Consider the following 21,605-nt stretch of genomic DNA (forward strand, 5'->3'; position numbering starts at 1 on the left):
TCGCGCCAATAAATGTGGCGCGACAGAGGTGCCACGTCAAAGCTTCCGTGGCGGAGCGCTGCCTCGGCCGTCCAGCGGGTCAACCCTGTCGCGCCACATGCAGTTAAAATTAAAATATTAATTAAAAAAAAGCTTAAAAATAAAAAAATCCTGCAAACTAACTTGAGCCCCCGAGTCCGGGCCATAAACCCATAAGGTAAGGTCTCGACAAGTAAGAAGATAAAAAATCCTAGGCAAGTGGACATACTTCCACACACAAGCAAGATAACTTGGAAAGATAACTAAATATAGAAAATAAAGTTGGCTCAAAAAGATAAAGAAGATAGCTTATATTGATAAATGTCAAAAAAAAAAGATACAAGAGCTTATACTAGACTTCCGATGATGACTCCAAAATCCCGAGACATGCTCCACTCCACTCTAACTCCCAAACTACTAAACCTACTTTAGAGAGTGAAAAGAGAGAAGAGAACTTCTTGGTGTGCTTTACAAGTGAATGTGCCCCTCTATTTATAGTGGAGGTTGCATAATTCCTAGGCTGGTCGACCCTTGCTACCTCTTGATCTTGCGGCCCGGCAAGGCCTTCCATTGTGTTGCCCTCAAGTGAGGAGGGGGCAAAGGGTAGGCTGGTGGAGGGGCATGACACGCCAGTAGAGGGATCTGGTGGGGTGCCTGCACGCATTGTGTTGTTGGTGAAGCTCCACGCGACATGGTAGTGGAAGGGTGGAGGGAAGATGGACGAGTGCGGGGCAACGCTGGGGCTCGCCGCGCGGCACGCCAATAGAGGGACGGGATGGCATAGAGATGGCAGAGGAACGGATCGGTGGAGGGGCAGGGCAGCGCAAGGATGGTAGACCGGCATAGGTATGGCAGAGGTGGTGGCCCGGTCCCGGCAGAGAGATGAAGTGATGCGGGATTGGGAAATTCAACCCAATATGGAGGGAGAGGGGTCGGAATCATGGGGGAAGGTTATAACGTCCCGCCTCCCCGAGGTCAGCCCGCTTACATCTGGCAGCTTTCCAGGACATAGAATATCCTCACAGACCAACACATGTCTTTTCTGCATACTTTGTCCTCACTCGTGCGCACCCGGGAATAACTTCCCAGCCGGTCACCCATCCCCAAATTGCTCCGGGCCAAGCACGCTTAACCTCGGAGTTCTTTGCAGACCGGCTTTCGGAAAAAAAGTTATAACTTATTGGTATGAGTATCCTATTAATCCTATTAAGCCCTGTGTCGGGATGTCACATATCCACCCCCTTAAGAGACTGACGTCCTCGCCGGTCAATCCCAAGCCAGGAACGTCCTCTCTTGGCCATGTCCCGTACGTTCAGTGCAACGGCCCATGTGCCACGCCCGTGCATCCAGTGCCAACGGTCCTTGTGCCACGTCCGTGCATCCAGTGTTAACGGCGCATCCCAGATGCCCGCGCACTGACCCGCCACGCGCCCATCCACATGCCGGTGGCATCTGCGCCCCCACACGACCGTGCTCATGCCCGCGCACTTACGCTCGTACGTGCCCGTGAAACCGCGAGAGTCGGCTCTGATACCATTCTGTAACGTCCCGCCTCCCCAAGGCCGGGCCCGCTGTTGACGACTCTTAAGTACCAAATCTAGGCCGTCAACTCCTGCATAAACACATGAAATGCAAACATCAACATAGTGGTAGGAGTTATTACTAACGAGTTCCACAAAGTGTTGGTGTATATTTATGTGCAGATTGTTTAAGCTTGGAAATGAGAGAAGAACGCAGCCCCAAAAGCAAGGTGACACATCGTTGATCCGAAGCAACAAGTTCTTGACGAATCAGACGCGTTCACAAGGATCTACGGGCCTACCAGAGCTACCAAACCACGTCAAGACAGGCCCTTGCACATGTATATGACATAGGGGCCCACCTAGCAACCAACAGACCGAAGACCGGGCCAAACGGGCCTAGCCCACGGTCGGCCGACATTCAGGTCGCCCGACCTAGTGGCGACGGCCCACGGGCCCCACCGCCTCTCAGATGACACGTGGCGAGGTGCTGTTGGTCCTCCATGGCGGTTTGGGTCGGTTCTCGGACGAATGGCTGGTGGCTCCCTCCTATAAATACAAGGGGAGGGGTGAGAATAGGGACACACTACAAAGTTGGAGTTCACATCCACTCCAAGCCTTCTCTTTGGTTTAGAGTTGTCTTAGAGTAGGGAGAGGGTATAGGTACTAAGGAGGGGCGCCGGTCTTCGGTGCTCTTCTCCACTTTTGTACCTCTACGAGAGTGAGGGAGTAGTTCGGGAGAAGTGCCGGGTGTCGGCTCTCTACTCCCAGCTTGTACCTCTACGGATGCTGCTACATTCTTCGGTATTTAGTAAGTATTCGTGGTTCCTATCTCTAGTATTATACTTGGTTTAGTGTATGCTAGTAGTGCTTGTAGTTGAGTGAGATCAGTTCTCTTACTCGCGGGTTCGTCGCTCTGTATTCGTACAGAGTGCTGTAGTTTGCTACAGCTCGAGATACGTAGTTAGACTGCTATAGTAATTAATAGCGTAGACGTGGTGTCTAGGCTAGGGGTTATCCTTCGTTTGCCTTATATCCCACGGTTTGTTAGAGGTAGGCCGTAGGTGGTGACAGCCCTATTGGTCCTTTGTAATCCTCCACGTTCGGATATAGCGTAGAGCTGTTGGCCGGAGTCGACTAGCAGACCAGTTGTAAGCCGGTGCCCGAAGTGAGTATTGTGCCCGAGAGATCGACCTTTAACTCAGCAGTAGCTCTATCTTAGGAATCCTCTCTTCCCTTCAACCTATCTTGGTGTGTCCTTTGACCGATTAGAATAGAAGAGAGTGCACACACGTTCCCTGTGGATTCGATAACCCTTGGAATACTCTGAGGTGAAAGCTACAACGGTATTCATGCGCTTGCGGATTTATTCGTGACACTAAAATACCCAACACCCGCTTACATCTGGCAGCTTTCACGTCCCGCCTCCCCGAGGTCGGGCCCGCTTACATCTGGCAGCTTTCTAAGACACAGATTATCCTCACCAGACCAACACATGTCTTTTCTGCACACTTTGTCCTCACTTGTGCGCACCCGGGAATAACTTTCCAGCCGGTCACCCATCCCCAAATTGCTCCGGGCCAAGCACGCTTAACCTCGGAGTTCTTTGCAGACCGGCTTCCGGAAAAAAAATTGTAACTTGTTGGTATGAGTATCCTATTAATCCTATTAAGCCCTGAGTCGGGATGTCACAAAGGTGAAGTAGTGTGGCCAATACCTCTTGGTATTGGTAAGTTCCTAGTTCTTCCAAACAACACATATTGGATGCCCCCAACGCCAATTCCGAATTCTTTGCTTCAATATCTACATCCAAATTGGGTGATAGTTAAATTCCTACCTCTAAGTTTGGTGGTCAGTTAGTACTGAATGATGCATTTGATACATAAGGACCATCAACACCAAGCAAGTGCTCGTCCTCCAGAAGGCTCGGGACTTCCGTACCATGACGTACCCATGGGTACCATAAGGGTGGAGGAGTACAAGAGAAACTTCACCAAGATGATGAGGTATACCCAGATGACACCAATACCGATCAGAAGAAGCACTCCTGGTTCCACCGAGGACTGGGGTCAAGCAAATAGTTGCCGGGAGTGACCACTTCACTCCGCGCCCTGGTCAACCGCGCCATCGTTGTTGAGGAGAGGCTAGGCTGGAAATGCAAGCAACACGCCAAAAAGAGGAGGAGCGAGCACTAGAACCGGGATATGACCTTCTAGAAATCGAGGCATGCACCTCATCTGTCACCGAGGAACAACTTCCACTCCGAGCCAAGTAAGCCGAACCGAAACTTTGGTGGGGGAAGCCGCCAGCACTCTAGCAACAGGAACTTTGAAGGATAGCCCAATGGAGGGGGAAGGTTTAGCCGTTAGCAGTCAGTGCGGAGGACCAACACGTGGTCCACACTGTTTGTTTGCTTCACTTATGACAAACCAGGCCACAAGTCTTATGACTGCCCCCACATGAAGGCCCCTACACCATCCCGAGCACTTGGCTCCACGAGCAAGCCCGCTTAGGCTCCATGGTCAGCTACCAGACTAAACCATTTGATATAGGAGGAGGCCAGATATGCTCCCGACGTCGTGACAGGTGAGTTCACTATCAACGGTTCTAAAGCTTTTGTTTTGTTCAGCTCTAGAGCCATTTTGAGCACATCCGCGTGGCATAGAAATCCTCGCCCATGATCCTTAGAAGCCGCCCCATAGTCACTAGTTCCCCACTAGGGGATATTAGGTGCGCGTTAGCTTTGCAAGGGTGTCAGGATCATGATCCAAGGGTTGCCATTCGCTACTGATTTGGCTATGCTGAAATCAGAAGTGATAGACTTTATTCTAGAAATGGTTGACTGCACATAAGGGAGTCATATCATGTTCACCCATACTAGCGACACTTGAGCACCCTAGTGGAAAGAAAGTGAAAGTTGTGCCTTTGAAGTCAAGAGACATACCGCAAGTATACAACCTCACCAGTCTTGGTGAGAAGACCCTGAAAGAAGTGCCAGTGGTGAGTTCTCAGATGTGTTTCTAAGAGCTATCTGAGGCCGAGTGCCTCGCCTTGGATTTCACCTGTGCTATTCATAAGGATGGATGGATCCATGAGATGTGCATTGATTACCGCTCCCTGAACGACCATCAAGAACAAGTACCCCTTGCCTTGGATTGACGACTTGCTAGACTTGCTGAAGAAAGCAAAGTTCTTTAGGAAGATTGACTTGAGATCTGGCTACCATCAGGTGAAGATTCATGAATGTAATATCCCAAAGATAGCCTTTGTGACTAGGTATGAGCAATATGAGTTCAATGTCTATCTTTCGAGCTTACTAATGCACCTGCATACTTAGTGAATATGATGAATAGGTGTTCATAGAAGAGTTGCATAAGTTTGTCTTAGTCTTCATTGCCACTGAAAAGCACGCCGAGCATATGAGAATTGTACTTGAGAGATTGAGATAGAACCAGCTATATGTCAAGTTCAGTATGTATGAGTTCTAGCTAGAAAAGGTTGTTCCCGCCTAGTTGTCACAAAGTTTTCTGATGAAAATAACGGGAAATTTACTTATTGTAAACCAATCAGTTTTGCCTCATCTTACAAGCTTTGCTACGGTACTTGGAAGTGCAGCTCAACCTGTTGTGTCGCTATTTTGGTTTACCACTTTCTTCATAATCTCCTAATGTAAACCAAGTCCAGCGAGAGCCATATATTTGATTATACAAAGATGCACAATTCCACTACTTCCGCAGGAACCCCAGAATCAAAAACTGATGAACAACCCCCTAATTCTACAATAAAGTGGCAGCATGGTTAAAAAATTGAAAACTAGCTCACCAGCACGTTATTTTTTAGATGGAGGCAACCTCTGACCTACCAGCGCACAGAACTGAAACAGGAAACGAGCAAAGAACTATTATTCTCTATCTTTGTACAGCTGATTTATTGAATAAATACACACTACATCATCAAGTCTAATAAGAGTTCCTTTTCAATGGGTTCTACTTCCTGCTCACATGCGATTCAGCTAAACCTAGTTAGTCGCAACAGATGATGGCATGATGACGACTAGTACAATTTTACTCTCGTATCAATGGGCCTTCGACAGATTGGACAATCTGCGACTTGTGGTCCACATTCCGAGCATGTCTGTATGAAAACAAAGAAAAATATAGTTAAACCATGTAAACATGGTGCATGAAGCAGAACATCTGTCCAGTGAATCGCTGTAGGTTTCACCTGGTGGCCACAACCAAATGCCATGTCCCGGGGTTTGGAAAGGCAAACTGGGCACATCTACAGATAGTAAGACCAAGAATTTGTAATTAGATATTAGTTATATAACAGTAAGTCATAACCATGCCATAATGGAAGAAGAAAGTTTACTAACATGTGTCCTTAAGAAAATGGGTTAAATGCCAGTGGCGGAGGAATTTATCCAAGAATGAAAACATAGGAAGTGCGTAAGTGACACGAGAGCTACATGTTCTGAAGATTCTTTTTAAGCAGGTAAAACACTGTAAAAACTAAAAAACAAAACCATATGAGTTTATCCAGGAATGAACACATAGCAAATACACACGCGCACAAGAGTTGTGTGTTTCCAAGATTTCTTACAACAAGTAAAAATAAGTGTAATCTAAAAGTCTAAAATCATCAAGGATCATCAGGGGGGATAGATTCTTGTGTAAAGTTGATGTAAGATTGAATCAACTAGTAACACGAGTTCGAAGTGCTTCAAGATAGGTTAACGTTTCCAAATGTGGGCTAGGAATCAGAAACATTTTGCTTCATCATCAAACTCTGATCCTTAAATTTTAATTTAGTTGAACAAACAACAGTCCCGACTCGTAATTTAGTCAAAACTATTTGATTCACATGCTAACTGGACAAACATATTGATCTAATAATTTGGACTCAAGAAAATAAATATGTTATTGCTCCAAAAATCACAACTAACTTTCCCATGTGTATGTTGTGCTCCACTGTAACCCTGGGGTTCAATTCATCATTATCAAACAAAAATCATTCATCAAGTTAATTATTCTAGTTTTCCATAAAACTGATCAGAAAGTTCAAATACTATGGATATTTTTCTCATGTTTCACCAGAAAGAATGGATGCCCATTTTTCCCCTTTTCTGAATTACCAAAAGTATTCGACACGGGATAGAATTTGCCGTACCAGGGGTTCTGAAACTCTAGTTTCAACAGCTGGTGGGGATGTGACTGATGCTGTGATTGTTGAATCTACAGTTGGCTCCTCTCTAGGACGTGAAGGCACGCTTCGATAGCTATTTGCCCGAGATGGTGCTGCTCTTGAAACTGTGCTATAACTTGCAAAAGGAGGAGGAAGTGGAACTCGCTCGGGCGACTTTACAAGTCGACGTCTGGTTAGAAAAGCAAAGATAACAGAGTGAATTAGGTCAACAAGGACCAAACAACAAATATGTATATGTCAATGGTCATGCTTTTGTTTTTCCGTACCCTAAAATTCCAAGCTCTAATGTTGCCTTGTACTGCAACGGAATTTCCATGAGTGCTGAAAGGGCAAACTCTGTCTCCTTTTTGCTTTGACTTATCTTTTTTGACATGATCGCAGTGAAGTTGACAAACTACAGAGAAAGTGTCAAAATCACTATTAGTTATTTTTCTTAACAAGCCAAAAAATGTTCCTGTAGTTCTGGAACCTACCTGGAAATTGTCAAAAGACCTAGCTGGTATGTTGTCATCAAATTCCTTCATCATATCCCATGGACCATCTCCAACTCCAACGAGAATTATGGACAAGGGAAATTCGCTATAACAAAAGAAAGGAACAAAGTAATATGAGGTATTGAAGCAATGCTATTTAATGAGTTTTGTGGCATCTAGAATACTATTTTATAAATTGATGACTTCTTTAATTTAATGAGATGGAGCTCTCATGCGCGTTCAAGAAAAAAAAATGTAGTACAAATGATCATGTTTTTTTGTGCTACTTGTGTAAAGGAAAGGTCTAGCTTTTAATCTTGCTGCAAACCTTGTAATCAACTGTATAATGCCTTCCTTGTGGCATTGTGGCTGCACCAATTTGGTATAACTTTATAACAATAAAGACTTTTAATCAAGCAAGTTGAGGTAGGATAGAGATGAAACCCAATGATATATAGTTAACTTTCATGTATTTTCAATATCATATAAGTGACTCGAAGAAATGTTGACCTACGAAATAAACAATGCAGATTAAATCCTTAGAAAATTTATTATTATTTCTCAGAAGTCAGTACCGTAGTACCAAGAGCATTTTAGCATCGTAGTGTATAGCCATAATCAGAGTCAGATGCTCTGCGAGTAAGAAATCCCAATAATATGTTGATTTAATTATAAACACTTCCATGTAAATATATGTGCTGAGTAATCTTCTCTTTGGCATAAAAAATGAAGCACTGCATGTGTTCCCGTCTTCTGTTCTCAAGCATTACAAAACATAAACCCCAGGTACATACTCATTGCTCAATGACATACATCACAATTTCATTACCTGGCTTGTACAATAGCATCAACTGTCATTTGCTCCTGGGTACTTAACTGACCAAATTCGGTATCTACACTTCGTGTGACCTGGACAATGATAGTTCAGACACTGGCGTAATAATAGAGAAATTCTTTTCAATTTTTTCCTCATTCACAATAAGGCAATAATTTGAACAGAAATATTAGTGAAAAAAGGGATGGACCAGAGTATACCTGCCCATCAGCGATGATTACTAAAACATGGTATTGGCCACCACTTCGCTCAACAATGGTTGTAGCCATTTCAATTATTGGAGCGAATGATGTAGGACCTTGAAAAATGCCAAAAATTGCATGTTCGAGAGTCAGTCCTAATTACAGAAGAGCACAAAGTTGATGCAAGAAGAAATCCTAGTACTATAAATAAAGGCTGCAAGAGTAAATATTTCCAGAAAATAAAAACTAAGCTGAACTTTTCATACCAGAAAGGCGAAGGTGAGGAACAATTTCTCTGTATCGAGCTAAAGCTTCCTGAAAACCATTGCATGGTCTTTCATCAGGATAAAAGGCAAATACATCTTGGTCATGTGTAGATGCTGCATTTTTAAACCAGAACTATTAGACATAATTCCTCGGTATCCTAATAGAAGTAGCAGCATATTACCATCTCCAAAACCATAGCAAGGAATTAAATTATCCTCATCAAATGCTGATAAGGTTTGCCCAATGATCGATATTGCCTGTTCATAAGGATTTGGGGTGTCACCAATATGATGCAGGCTCATACCATTGAAGGAATTCTTTCCTGCAAATGAAAATAGTCAGGTATCAAGATCCAAGAACAAATGTTTTCTTTCCTTGCAGATAAGTTCACACAAACTACCTGTCCATTCATTACTCTTTGTGAAATCAATTCCTATGATTAAATTGGAAGACTCCAGACCAGCTTGTGCTAATGCTTCAATAACCTGCATTTTTAGTGCAACATGTTAGGATTTGATGGTCCTTGTTTTTCACGCCAATGGAACTATATAGAATGAGAGAGCTATGCAAAAGTGAAAGTGTGTTCATGATGATTCCATATGCACAATTGCACATCAGTACGTCTGCAGTGTTGTAAGTGGATGACGTAATAGAACTCATGGGCATGGCCTAGGCCAGTTAAATGATACTCAAGTCATGTAAGTCATGTTGGCGAATCATCCTTTGATGGCTTTGTTTGTTTCAGCTTATGGTCAATTTTGAGAAATCCAAAAAATCAGATGACTCCTAGAATCCAGAATCGAGAATCCATAATCAGCTGGATTCTCGATTTTGGGAGTCATCTGACTTTCAGATTTTCCAAAATCGAGCCTTCAAAATCGGTTAAAAGCTGAAACAAACAAGAGCAATAACTGGTGGGCAAAGGTGGAAGCTTCGTTGATGGGGATGTACGAAAAGGCCTAAACTCGCTCATTATCTTGGCGCCTGGAGCATATGGAGGCATCGAAATGATGTGTCTTCAATGGGGCTACTCCAAATGTAGTCATAGCCTTAAGCCTTGCTCGGGAAGAAGTGCACATGTGGAGTCTGGCAGGAGCTAAGGGCCTTTCCTTCCTCACTGCCAGCAGGGTTGCATAAGGGGCCTCCATGCGGTCTGTCACGGGCTAGAGAGGGATTGGAATTGGTGGAAGGAACACGACGAAGATTATATTCAAAGGTAGTGGCCGGCCTTGGCCCTGGACCTCGCCGGCGCGCCGGAGCTATGGCTGAAGCTCTCTGCGCGCCAGGGAGGCAGGGACCCAAGAACCGATCTGAGATACAATCTAATCTCCTCAACTAACTGCAGGTCACGGTTTATAAGCTACCGCGCCTGGTAACAAACCGACTCAAATAAACTAGATAAGCCACACAAAAAGGAAATAAAAACAAACTAGGACTCTTGACTAATCTTGTTGCGGCGCCTGTACTGGAGTCCCACCATGACATCTCTCCTCCCCTGGAGAAGCAGCTCGTCCTCGAGCTGAAACTTCGGAAATAAGCGCTGAAATTCCTCAAGAGAAACCCACGACGCCTCCTCTAACGGAGCTCCCTTCCACTGAACCAAGAGCTCATGCTGTCCTCGAGCAAGGCGCCTCTTAAGAACTGCTGCCGGCTGCGGCACTGCCCGGCCATGCTGCAACGGAGGCAAGTCCGGTACCACCACAGGAGGCTCCCCATGAAACGGCTTGAGCAGTCCAACATGAAAGACATCATGAATCCGAGAGCCGACTGGAAGTGCCAGCTTGTATGCGACGTCACCCACACGCTCCAGCACTTGATAGGGTCCAAAGAAACAAGGACCCAATTTACCACGGCCACGAACACTGAGCGAAGCAGTCGGCCTATGCAAAAAGGCGAAGCCAAACCCACTGGCCTGGAGAGAATTCCACCGGACGATGACGCCGATCATAAACGGCCTTGTAATGCTGCTGAGCCTGCTCCAAACGATCACGAACCTCAGCAAGGAATTCATCCCTATCGCGCATCGCCTGCTCCACTGCCGGCAAGCGAGCATCGCCGTGCTCATAGGAATGAATTGATGGGGGATGGCGACCATAGACCACATGGAAAGGTGAGGTCTTCAGAGACTGTTGGTATGATGAATTGTAGCAAAATTCTACCCATGGAAGCCACTCAAGCCAGTTGCGTGGACGATCGCCGGTGAAACACCTCAAGTACATGGAGATGATCTTATTTGCCACCTCGGACTGCCCATCTGACTGTGGATGAAAGGCTGAAGTGAATTGCAATTTAACACCCGACAGTCTGAATAGCTCGCGCCAAAAGGAGCTTGTAAACACTGGATCGCGATCGCTCACAATCGACGCCAGTATGCCATGAAGGCGAACCACTTCTGAGAAGAATACCCGAGCAACTGAAACTGCGGTATATGGATGAGCGAGAGCAATAAAATGAGCAGCCTTGGAGAATCGATCCACGACTGTCAAAATAACCGACTTGCCATTCACCTTGGGCAAAGCTTCAATGAAATCCATTGCTACATCAGACCAAACGGAGGATGGAACGTCCAGCGGCTGCAAGAGACCCCCGGGCTGCAGGTGCTCACTTTTGTTACGTTGGCAAGTGGTACAGGCACGAACAAAATCTTGCACCACCACGCGATCATTGGGAATGTAGAAGTCAGCTCTTAGGCGGTGTAAGGTCTTGTGGACGCCCTCATGTCCCACACCATGCACAGCATCCAGGATGGAGGGCAGCAGGCTAGACGATGCTGATATGTAGATACGACCCTTGAATAAGATCAAGCTGTCAACAACTGACCACTGAACCGGCTTGGCACCACCTCTGATGGCGTCGTGCAGCGCTGAGAGTGCATAATCCCCATTGATCTCTTGGCGGACCTGGTTGAACACGGCGAACGTCGTCCCGGATAGCGCAGCCAGCTCGCCGCCGTGCTCACCCCGCCGAGATAGAGCATCGGCTACCACATTCAGAGTTCCCGGCTTGTACTCCACCACGAAGTCGAAGCCCAATAACTTGCTTGCCCACTGGTGTTGGGGAATTGTTGTCAAGCACTGGTCCAGGAGAAACCGCAAACTCCGATGGTCCGTGCGCACAATGAAGCGCCGACCCCAGAGATATGGCCTCCAGTGACGAACAGCTTGAACGAGGCCAATCAGCTCGCGTTCGTAGGCCGCGAGCCTGGTGTGGCGCGGGGCGATCAGCTTGCTGAAGAAAGCCACCGGACCCCGTCTTGGTGCAGCACCGCGCCGAAGCCTGAGCCCGACGCATCGCACTCCACGATGAAGTCGTGGTCGAAGTCCGGGAGCTGCAGAACGAGCGCCTCCATCAGGGCGCGTTGTAGGGTCCGGAACGCGCGTTCTGCATCCGGGTTCCAGTGGAACCCCTCTTTCTTGAGAAGGGCCGTGAGCGGAGCAGCTATGGCGCCGTAGTCGCGGATGAAACGCCGATAGTAGCCCGCCAAGCCGAGGAAGCCACGAACGGCGCGAGCTGAGGACGGAATCGGCCAGGACAGCACGGCCTCCACCTTCTGCTCGTCGACGGAGACGCCGCGTTCCGAGATCACGTGGCCTAGGTACGCCACGGATGAGAGGCCGAACACGCGCTTGGACCTCTTGAGGAAGAGCTGGTGGTCCTGCAGTGTGCGGAACACCGTGCGAACGTGGCGGAGATGATCCGACCACGATGAGCTGTAGATTAGTATATCATCAAAGAATACGAGGACGAACCGGCACAGGTACGGCAAGAGGATGTCGTTCATCATGGCTTGGAAGGTCGCCGGCGCATTGGTGAGGCCGAACGGCATCACCAGGAACTCGAACAAGCCCTGGTGCGTGCGGAACGCGGTTTTGTCGACGTCGGCGGGGTGCATGAGGACTTGATGATAGCCCGAGCGCATGTCGAGCTTGGTGAAGAAGCGCGCCCCGCGTAGTTCGTCCAGGAGCTCCTCGACCACCGGGATCGGGAACTTGTCCTTGATCGTGGCATCATTCAACGCCCGGTAATCGACACAAAAGCGCCAAGTGCCGTCGCGCTTGCGGATCCGGAGTGCCGGGGACGAGAACGCCGAGGTGCTACGCCGGATGATGCCCAAGCGCAGCATCTCGTCACATTGGCGCTCAAGCTCGTCCTTCTGGGCGTGGGCGTAGCGGTAGGGGCGGACGGCGATGGCTTCTGCACCGAGCTTGAGGCGGATTCGGTGGCAGAGGTGTCGTTCCGGGGGCAAGCCCTGGGGCTCGGCGAAGAGGGAGTCGAACTCCTCCAGCAAGGCGTCGAGGAGGTCGCCGTCGCGGCTCATCAGGGACACGGACGCTAGTCCCGGAGTGGTGTCAGTGCCGGTCCACGTGATGCGCCTTCCGGCCCGTGTGAAGGACAGCTTGTGGCGAGCGAAGTCCCAAAGGATCGGCCCTAGGATGCCCAGCCATTGGACGCCCAGCACCATGTCGTAGTCGCCCAAGGGGAGGGCGTAAAGGTCGATGTCGAACGCCTCCCCGCTGATGTCGACGGGCTGGTGCAGAGCTTTGCCTGGGGATGCCACGCGATCGCCGTTCGCGACGGTGACCGCGAGGTGCGGGCACGGCTGTAGCGGAACGCCTGCTCGCCACGCCATGTCGACGTCGATGAAATTGTGGGATGAGCCGGAGTCGAGCAGAGCGATCCCTGTCGTGTTGCCGATGGACACGTGCACCTTCATGGTCTGGCAGCCGCGAGCCCGGACGCCGGAGATCGCGTGGAGGGAGATGCCCGGCGTGTCGTCGGTGGCGGAGATGGTGGCCGCTGTCGGGTTCGTGTCCGCGTCGTCAAACCCCACGATCTCGATGACGAAGAGTTTCTTGCAGCGGTGACCCATGACGAACTTCTCGTCACAATTGTAGCACAGGCCTTCGGCGCGGCGTTGGGACATCTCGGCCGGGGAAAGGCGTCGGCGCGGGAGGGTGGACGCGAGGGATGTCGTCCTGCCGGAGCCGGCCGCAGCCGAGGATGCCGAGTCGTTGGCCGACGCCGAGGGTGTGCGATGCTGCTGCCGGGTGCTCCTTGTGTGGCCGGGGTCGGACGCCGACAAGAGCATGCGTTGCTCGTAGGCCCTGGCGAACACAATGGCGTCGTCAAGGGATGTCGGCCGGCGGAGCGCGACGTCCGTCTTGAGCGGGTTGACGAGGCCGGCGGTGTACATCTGGACCAGCTGGGACTCCGTCAGGTCGGCGTCGCGACACGCGAGGGTGAGGAACTTGTCGGTGTAGTCGTCCACGGTGTCATCCCGCCGAAGCAGCATCATCTCGCCGACGGGGCCGTCTGTCATGGGAGGCCCGAAGCGCTGCTGCACAAGTTGTGCGAAACGAAGCCACGAGGGTGTTCCCGATGTCAACTCCAGGCAGCAGAACCAGAGTTGGGCCGATCCGCTCAGGTGCAGCAACGCGTATGGCACGCGGCGACGTTCCGGCGTGTTCTGGCACCGGAAGAACGTTTCGCAACGATTCAACCATGGAAGGGGATCCTCCTTGCCATCGAACGTCGGGAACTCGATGCGGGCGCGCGGGTGGAAGCGTGGATCGGCATCGTCGTCATCCGCGTTCTGGTGAGGAAGGTGTGGAGTCTCGCGGAACGGTGCAGAGGCAGCCCCCCCCCCCCCCCGGGGGGCGTCCACCTCGGAGGGCTCCTTGTCGCCGCGCTGCGCCTTCTCCAGGCGCGAGACGGCGAGGTTCAAGGCAGCGATCTGGTTGGAGCCTTCGAACGCCGCGGCTTGAAGGGTGGTCACCTTGTCCGGCAAGCCATCCAGTTGCTTGGCTTGTGGCAACAAGGGTTGTGAGCATCTCATCGATGGTGTTCTCGAGAGGAGACTGCTCGCCGTCTGCCGCCATGGATCCGGAACCAGAGCTAGCTGATACCAAGATGTCACGGGCTAGAGAGGGATTGGAATTGGTGGAAGGAACACGACGAAGATTATATTCAAAGGCAGTGGCCGGCCTTGGCCCTGGACCTCTCCGGCACGCCGGAGCTATGGCTGAAGCTCTCTGCGCGCCAGGGAGGCAGGGACCCAAGAACCGATCTGAGATACAATCTAATCTCCTCAATTAACTGCAGGTCACGGTTTATAAGCTACCGCGCCTGGTAACAAACCGACTCAAATAAACTAGATAAGCCACACAAAAAGGAAATAAAAACAAACTAGGACTCTTGACTAATCTTGTTGCGGCGCCTGTACTGGAGTCCCACCATGACACGGTCTAGCTATCTAGGCTCACAGGTGTGCTCCTGGTCGTTTGTGAGTGTGCGCGTTGAGTGTGTCTGTGTGTATTTAGTGTGGCAGTGTGTGTGCAGGTGTGTGTGGGAGTGGGTTGTGTGTGTTCTGAGTCCTGTATTATTCTTTTTCTTCTACTATTAATACAATGATACACAGCTCTCCTTTGTATTCGAGAAAAAAAGATATGGTCCCAAAACAAAGAGCTAACTACAATTATCTGTTGTAACATTTTTAGGGAAATCGGCTGTGTAGCATCAAAAAATGATGACTTCCGGAAAATACCACTGAAAGAGCTTGTTCCCGTGAGATACAACCAAAAGATCGAAATGGTAACTGAAACTAGCACCCTGTTAGATTTTCGCACAAACGGTGTTAGCTGGGACAAAAATACACCTGATCTTATGATTTGACCATATTGATTAACTGAATCTGAATCTCCAGGGAAATGTGGGAAAAAGTGAGGAGACAGAGATATGAGAAAGGTGACTGGAGAAAGAAAGAGCTCACCAGAGAAGATGAAGAGATAAAGGTGTAAGAGATACAACCATCTAAAATGGTGTTAAAGCAAGTTCTTGGTAATTTAGCAGTTTTTGGCGATCCAAGATGTCGGAGCCACTTTTTGGAGAAGTTTAGTAGTGCTTTTTGGAGCTGCCGTGCGGAGAAGTGTGTGTCGGTAGCATGTTCCTAGTTAGCTAGTAGCCTAGTACATTCATTACATATAGATGGACATACATGATTATGTACTAGGTACTTTTATGCCTTATTTTATTGTAGAAAATAAGCTAACAAAGCAGCAATGCAGTCTAATTGCTCAAAAATGGCGCATGACTTATGTTAATTCCAGCACAACAATAATCTCCTAGTGGAAAATTCATGTTTCAAAAACTATAGAATAGCAATAAAACTTTCACAATGTCAAATGTGCTAAGGTTATACCTTATAAGCCCATTTTGTACTCTCAAAGTGTTAGAAATAGTTGCGGAGATATCCATTAAAACTTTCAAAGGGTATATGTGCTGTAGTAAGTTCAAATACAAGCACCACCAGAAACTTGAAAACAAATACTCTCCCTAAACAGACATATCCTAATATGGCATTTCCTGCTTGAAAGTTTCTTCTCTAGATAGCTCTGGACTTTTATCTTATTCCACTCTTTGTGTGTAATCAGTCAGTGTCAAAAGAAAAGCTACTTATGCTGAATGTGTAAACTATCTAATCAGAATAAGGTATCACTAAAGCAATCAGCGTCTTTCTCCAGATTTCACAATAAAAGGTCACTATCATCAACAGTTAAACAATAAACACTAAACAGAACACATACGTCAGAATTTATGACCCGCTTCAAAACTGGAGCTTCCGCCCAATACCAACAAAATAAGTTCCAAATAAATGTTCATTTGAAGCATCATATAGTTTGTCAATTAACACTAACCAAACATCCCAATATTAGTCCCCCTATATTTTTCAACATTTAAGCATCACCACATACCATAAGTAAACGTAGCACATACATACCTCATCCAGGGAGCGGTACTGGTCAACAATCTTGGAGTACTTCCTCTCCAGCCTGGGCCGCCTACCCCCAGCAGCCACCGCCCTCGCTGGCACCGCCCGCGTCTCGATTGCCCTCAGCGGAGGCGCCGACACGGAATGCGCATGGGCCACTACGTCCTCAGACGGCAGCGGCGGCGGCGCGCTCCGCCGCCGGAAGCTCGAGGACGAGGAGTACTCATCCGCCGCGGGAGCAGAGGGAGAGTACGGCAGCGGAGGCGGGCCCCAGAGCTGCTGAGGCGGCGCAGACGCCGGCTCGTAGGGGTCGCGGCGCGGCGAGGCTGGCGGCGACCTGCGGCGCGCTGCCGCCGCCGACTCTTGCAGCGGGTCCTCCTGCCGCTCGGCTGGCCCAGCGAGGAGGCTGCCGACGATCCGGGTGGCCGTTTGCAGCACCAGGAAGAGCACCCAAAGCAGGAAGGTGCCGATCTTACCGGCCACAGCCTAGCGATTTCGCGAAAGGAACAAGAACCGCGCGCAGTCAGAGCCAAATCGAAATGAAAAAAAAAAACTTCCGCTAGCAAGAACCGAAAAAATCAAAGCTATGCAAAGCTCCCAAGAGCAAGAACCAGTCGGAGCCCAGCTTCCAAGAACAGGAGCCATGCCTTGCCGCGCCCTTGGGGAAGGAGGCCAAGCGCCCAACTAATGCTTACCAAGAAGCCGCTCATGCCGAGGAGGACCGCCGTTTGCGCGGACGCGGATTGGGGGGGGGGGGGGGGGGGGGGGGGTATTTGGGAATGGAGCGCTGGTGGCGGTGGTGCGGGACTGGGACGAGTTGTCAGAGCGGTGGACTTGACTCGGCGGCCGAGGATGAAGAGGACGACGACTCCTCTCAAATCTGCGAGCCCGTCAAGACCGAGTGAGTAGTGACGGTCGTTGCTTTCCGGTGCAGCTACTTTTCTCTCGCCAGCGTGCTTGCGTGTACTCATGGTTCGCTCAGCTAGCCAAGTAACGTGTGAGTGGTTGCTAATGCTGACCTACTAGCTTGCTGCCGGTAACAAAACACCAACACGCCCGTATTGTGTACGCCCTCCCTATAAAAATATAGGACTTTTTCTTTTCGAAATTTATTCACAAATATAAGTAAATTTAGCCTGAGCCATTAAAATAGGTATTATTTAATGCTTCCATTTGCAGCATGAGTTACTGAATACGTAGGATTTAATTGCATCAATATGATCTACTTCCTCCATCCCAAAAATAGGTCATTCTAGTTTTGTTTATAGTGCTCTAAAAATCCGAGAAGTCTATGTAGAGAGTAACTTTTTATTTATTTAAGGTAATATGTGTGTCTGATAAGCATTACTACAACAACAGAGTGATGAGTTCATAACCCAAATCTACGATGCATGCCGAGTAGTTGAAAACTACAGAGATGCTTAATAATAATGCCTCATCAAACTATCACGGTAATTGTCATATTTTTCACCATGGTATGATGATACTTCGTGAGAGCAAAGGTCTTAATTTTATACCATTAAAATAATCTAATTTATCTTCTTGAATAAAATTATCAGTGTTGAGTAGATCTTGCCCTCTCCCAAATACCAATGGCGACCGGCAATGGGTTGTGGATGATGGAAATGGTGGGTTGACATTGTTGCCAGGCTGCGGGAATAACTGGAGAAATGGATATAGCAAATACTTAGTTTTTTTTCTGTTGTTTCTTTGTTTCTAATAAAACTTGCAGCAAAGCTCTTGCCGCCCTATTGAGAAAAAAAAATCTTGAAGATGGGGGCGTGCGCCTATTGTCATTATGGGAGACCATTTTTGAGAAAATATTTAATAAGCAAGTAGCCTTTTAGGGTCGGAACCTGAATTCAACATGGGTGTTGGAAAATAATCTAAGTGTCTTTTGATAGAATTGTTGATGATCAAAATTGGCATGACTGGTGGAACCGGTCAGACCGCTTACCTAAATCGGTCAGACTGGTCTGGTCAACTTATTCAAAATGCAAAATAGACTTCACCATTGGATAGCTCTCGTCGAGTAGATCAAAATTCGTATATAGAACGTCCAATTTGGAGTTCGGATGAGAGAGTTATGACTTCGGGAAGATTTGACCTAGACCCAGACCAGTCAGACCGGTTGGCCAGGGCGGTCAGACCGGTCCAGGCAACCCAGTCCGAGTTAGGAGTTGTATTTTGACATGGAATTAATTAGGTTTTCGACTCCTAATGGGATAAGACCATCCCTCCCAACAAATATAAAGGGTCACGGCCGATTGAGGGTATCCAATCGATCAAAAATACATCAATACATTACTTTTTCTTTATGTTTATTGCCTTTAGTTTTATCTCCAAACCCTAACTTTTCCAATCTCATATCTGCTGTTCTTACTGCTGTTCTTACTTCGTCTCCGCGACGTCTGAAGGTGTTTTAGGTGGCCTGCCGATCCTAAAACAACCCTACGTGCGCCTGCCCTGACGGGCTCTCTCCCGGGCGAGTGTTCGTCGGTCTTCGCCGTTCTTCGCCGGCAAACCGGTCTGACCGGTCACCCTGACCGGTCTAACCACCCTGAGCATCGGCGCTGCATCCGTGCCGTCGCTCGCTGTACAATTATGCGCATTCGTGTGTGTTGGCCCTAAATTTGCACCAACAAGAATACTTAATGACTTATGTACCCATAACTCCATTACTCGTGGTGTTACGTAGTTTAGTGATCAAATACCCCTAACTTTGATCACTAGTGCTTAATTTTTTATACCATTTATGTGTAAAGTGGGTATATTTTTTATTATTATTAGAGATAAGCTGAAATATAGGAGGAATGATAGACGAGATTGCTTACATAGTAAGGTTTTTCCTGGGGAGTGTGTTGTCCCTCAACACAAACTTGTGGTGGCGGATTTTCGTTTTCGGGTATGTGTCCACCGGGACAAACATGCCAAGATTGCGAGAACGAAGTGGTGGAAGCTTAGAGGGGAAGTGTAACACCTCCGGTGTTTAGCACTGTTTAAACATGCAATTAATATGAAGTGACAAGTTAAACCCCCAAATTTTCAATTACTTAAAAGCCAGAAATCCGTTTAAATAAACCAAAAAGTCAACTCTCACACCTTAGCTCAAATGAACTTTTGCCCAAAACAAAAGTTGTAGAGTTTGACAAGATAAACAACTTTCGTATTCAAAAATTTTCAAGTTACAACATGAAATTTAGAGAAAACCCCGAAAAACAGTGGGTTTAGGGGATTTTCATTTAAACTTGATTTCAAATTTTTAACTTTCAAATCATTGCTCAAATGAATTTTGGTCTGAAAGGAAAGTTGTAGGAAATTGAATTTTGAACAATTTTTGTGTTCAAACTTTTTCGAGTTTCAATTGAAAATTTTGAATTTGAATCGAGTCAACACGTTGACCTCTCTCTTTCTCTCTCTACTCTCTTTCTCTCTCCCTCGCTCTCCCTGTCTTCCCTGCGTGCGCAGGCCACTCCAGCGCGCACGCGCGCGCGCTCGCTGCGCCGCTGCCGCCCGCTCGCTGCGCCTGCTACCGCTTGCTGCTGCCCTGCCGAGCGCTGACCTTGGCCGCGCACGCGCTCAGTCCCGACGGCCGCCCGGCGACAACCTCGCTGCGCCGCCCACTGTTGACCCCGAGCTGGAGCGGAGGAGCGTGCCTGTCGAGCGCCATCACCCCCACTCGAGCGCGCACACCCGCACTCGTTGCGCCGCCCGCATGCCACCCCGCCATCATCGTCTCGCCATCGCTGCGTTGCTGCCCCGCTGCTGCCTCGCCGCCCGCACGCCATCGCGCCATTAACGCGCGCGCAGAGCGCCACGGCAACCCTCGCCGCCGACGCCCTACTTCCCTCGCGCGAGCACCCAGTCCCCTCCTCACGCTCTCACTCCACCCTTTAGCTCACGCCGCACTTGCGCACGCACGCACGCACTCCATTCGTCACGCCTGCGCCCAACCCCATCGCCCAGAACGACCAGCGCCGCCGCGCCACTGAGCAGTGCCGCCGCGCCCCCATTCCCGCCCGCCGAGCCACGGCTCTCGTGGAGAGCCCCGCTCACCGCTCCTCCACCCACACCGAGCACCCAGCGAGCTCCCATTCACCCCCACGCCGCTCCCAAGCCCTCCCATTTCCACCCTGACCTCGCCGGAGATGCAGAACGCCCTCGCCGCCGCCGTGAACCCCGCCGAGCCCCGCTCGCCGTGAACCCCGCCGAGCCCCGCTCGCCGTGGAACTCCCATTCCCGGCCTTGCACTCCCCAATTTAGCCCCACAATCACTTTCCCCAAACCCTCCCGAAGCTCCCCGGCCCGAACCTCACCCGAGAACATCGCCGGAGCACCGCCGCCACCTACGCCGCCGCGACCCCTCTCTGCGCCGCTGTCGAACCCGTGCTCCCGGCCATCCTCGTCGACGACATCACCCACCCACAGGTAGAACTCGGTGAGCTCTACCCCCTGGACTCCATCCCCGCCGCCGGCGAGCCTCCTCCTCGCCGGGAAACACCCGCCGCCGCCTCATCTGTTCCTGGCTCCGGCCAGGGGCATCTCTGTGAGCCCCCAAATCATTCCAGGGGCCTAGATGCAAGTTTTCTTTTTCTTTTCTTTTATTTTCCAAAAACAGCAAACTTGTAAATTCATTTAAAAATTGTAGAAAAATCAGAAAATTTCAAACTCAACTGTTCTGGAATCTTTCCAAAGAGATCTACAATTTTTGTTACATGCACTTTTTCTTTTGCTCAGTATTTTTTGTTTTATTTAAAATACAAAGAAAATATAGCTTTTAGTAGATCTCAAGTTACATGAGTGATTTGTTGGCCATTTTTGGTCAGTGTGTTACATGTTAGATGCATTGCCTTGTGTAAAAGTTTCGTGGACTTTTGACATGCCTAGCTGTCAGTTTACTTAAATCTTGCTTTATGCCTAGGTTAAGTAGATTTAATTATTCAAGTTGTTATGCTTTGTTTCTTCAGCTAAAAATTCTACAGTATATCTATGCCATGATATAGTTATGGTATAAAAATTTTGGAACTTTTTAGTTAAGTCAAACTGATCCAAATAATTTATTGTAGGAAGAAATGTACTAAATCATGAAAAATAGTTTTTGCACATGTAAAATTCTAATAATTTTTATATGGGTTAACTTTGAGTATATAGCCATGCTGGTAAAAGATGAGGCTCTGGAACTTTCTACGACTGTCTGTAGATTTAAAACTATATTAGTGTAGCTTTATTTTGTCCTAATTATCATGCTCTGTTACTTGCTCATTTAAATCTGAAACATTTACAGTAGACTTACCCTAAGTTTAGGAGCACTCAGTAAAAATTGTAGCATCTTTACTT

At 48.5% G+C, this 21,605-nt stretch overlaps 1 protein-coding gene across 1 annotated transcript; it reads right to left on the reverse strand.

Moving 5' to 3' along the window:
* Positions 1–5,336: 5,336 nt before the first annotated feature.
* LOC120699273 (E3 ubiquitin-protein ligase RGLG2-like) lies at positions 5,337–17,139 on the reverse strand. Its single transcript, XM_039983216.1, has 12 exons — positions 16,964–17,139; positions 16,278–16,754; positions 8,901–8,985; positions 8,682–8,822; positions 8,500–8,613; positions 8,252–8,349; positions 8,046–8,125; positions 7,217–7,322; positions 7,010–7,137; positions 6,708–6,912; positions 5,763–5,819; positions 5,337–5,672 (listed from the first exon to the last, which is right to left on the reverse strand). Exons 1-12 carry the CDS (start codon positions 16,976–16,978, stop codon positions 5,592–5,594), a joined length of 1,587 nt encoding a protein of 528 aa, XP_039839150.1. The 5' UTR covers positions 16,979–17,139; the 3' UTR covers positions 5,337–5,591.
* Positions 17,140–21,605: the final 4,466 nt, after the last annotated feature.

The sequence above is a fragment of the Panicum virgatum genome, chromosome 3K, assembly GCF_016808335.1.
Source record: "Panicum virgatum strain AP13 chromosome 3K, P.virgatum_v5, whole genome shotgun sequence".
Classification (NCBI taxonomy): Eukaryota; Viridiplantae; Streptophyta; class Magnoliopsida; order Poales; family Poaceae; genus Panicum; species Panicum virgatum.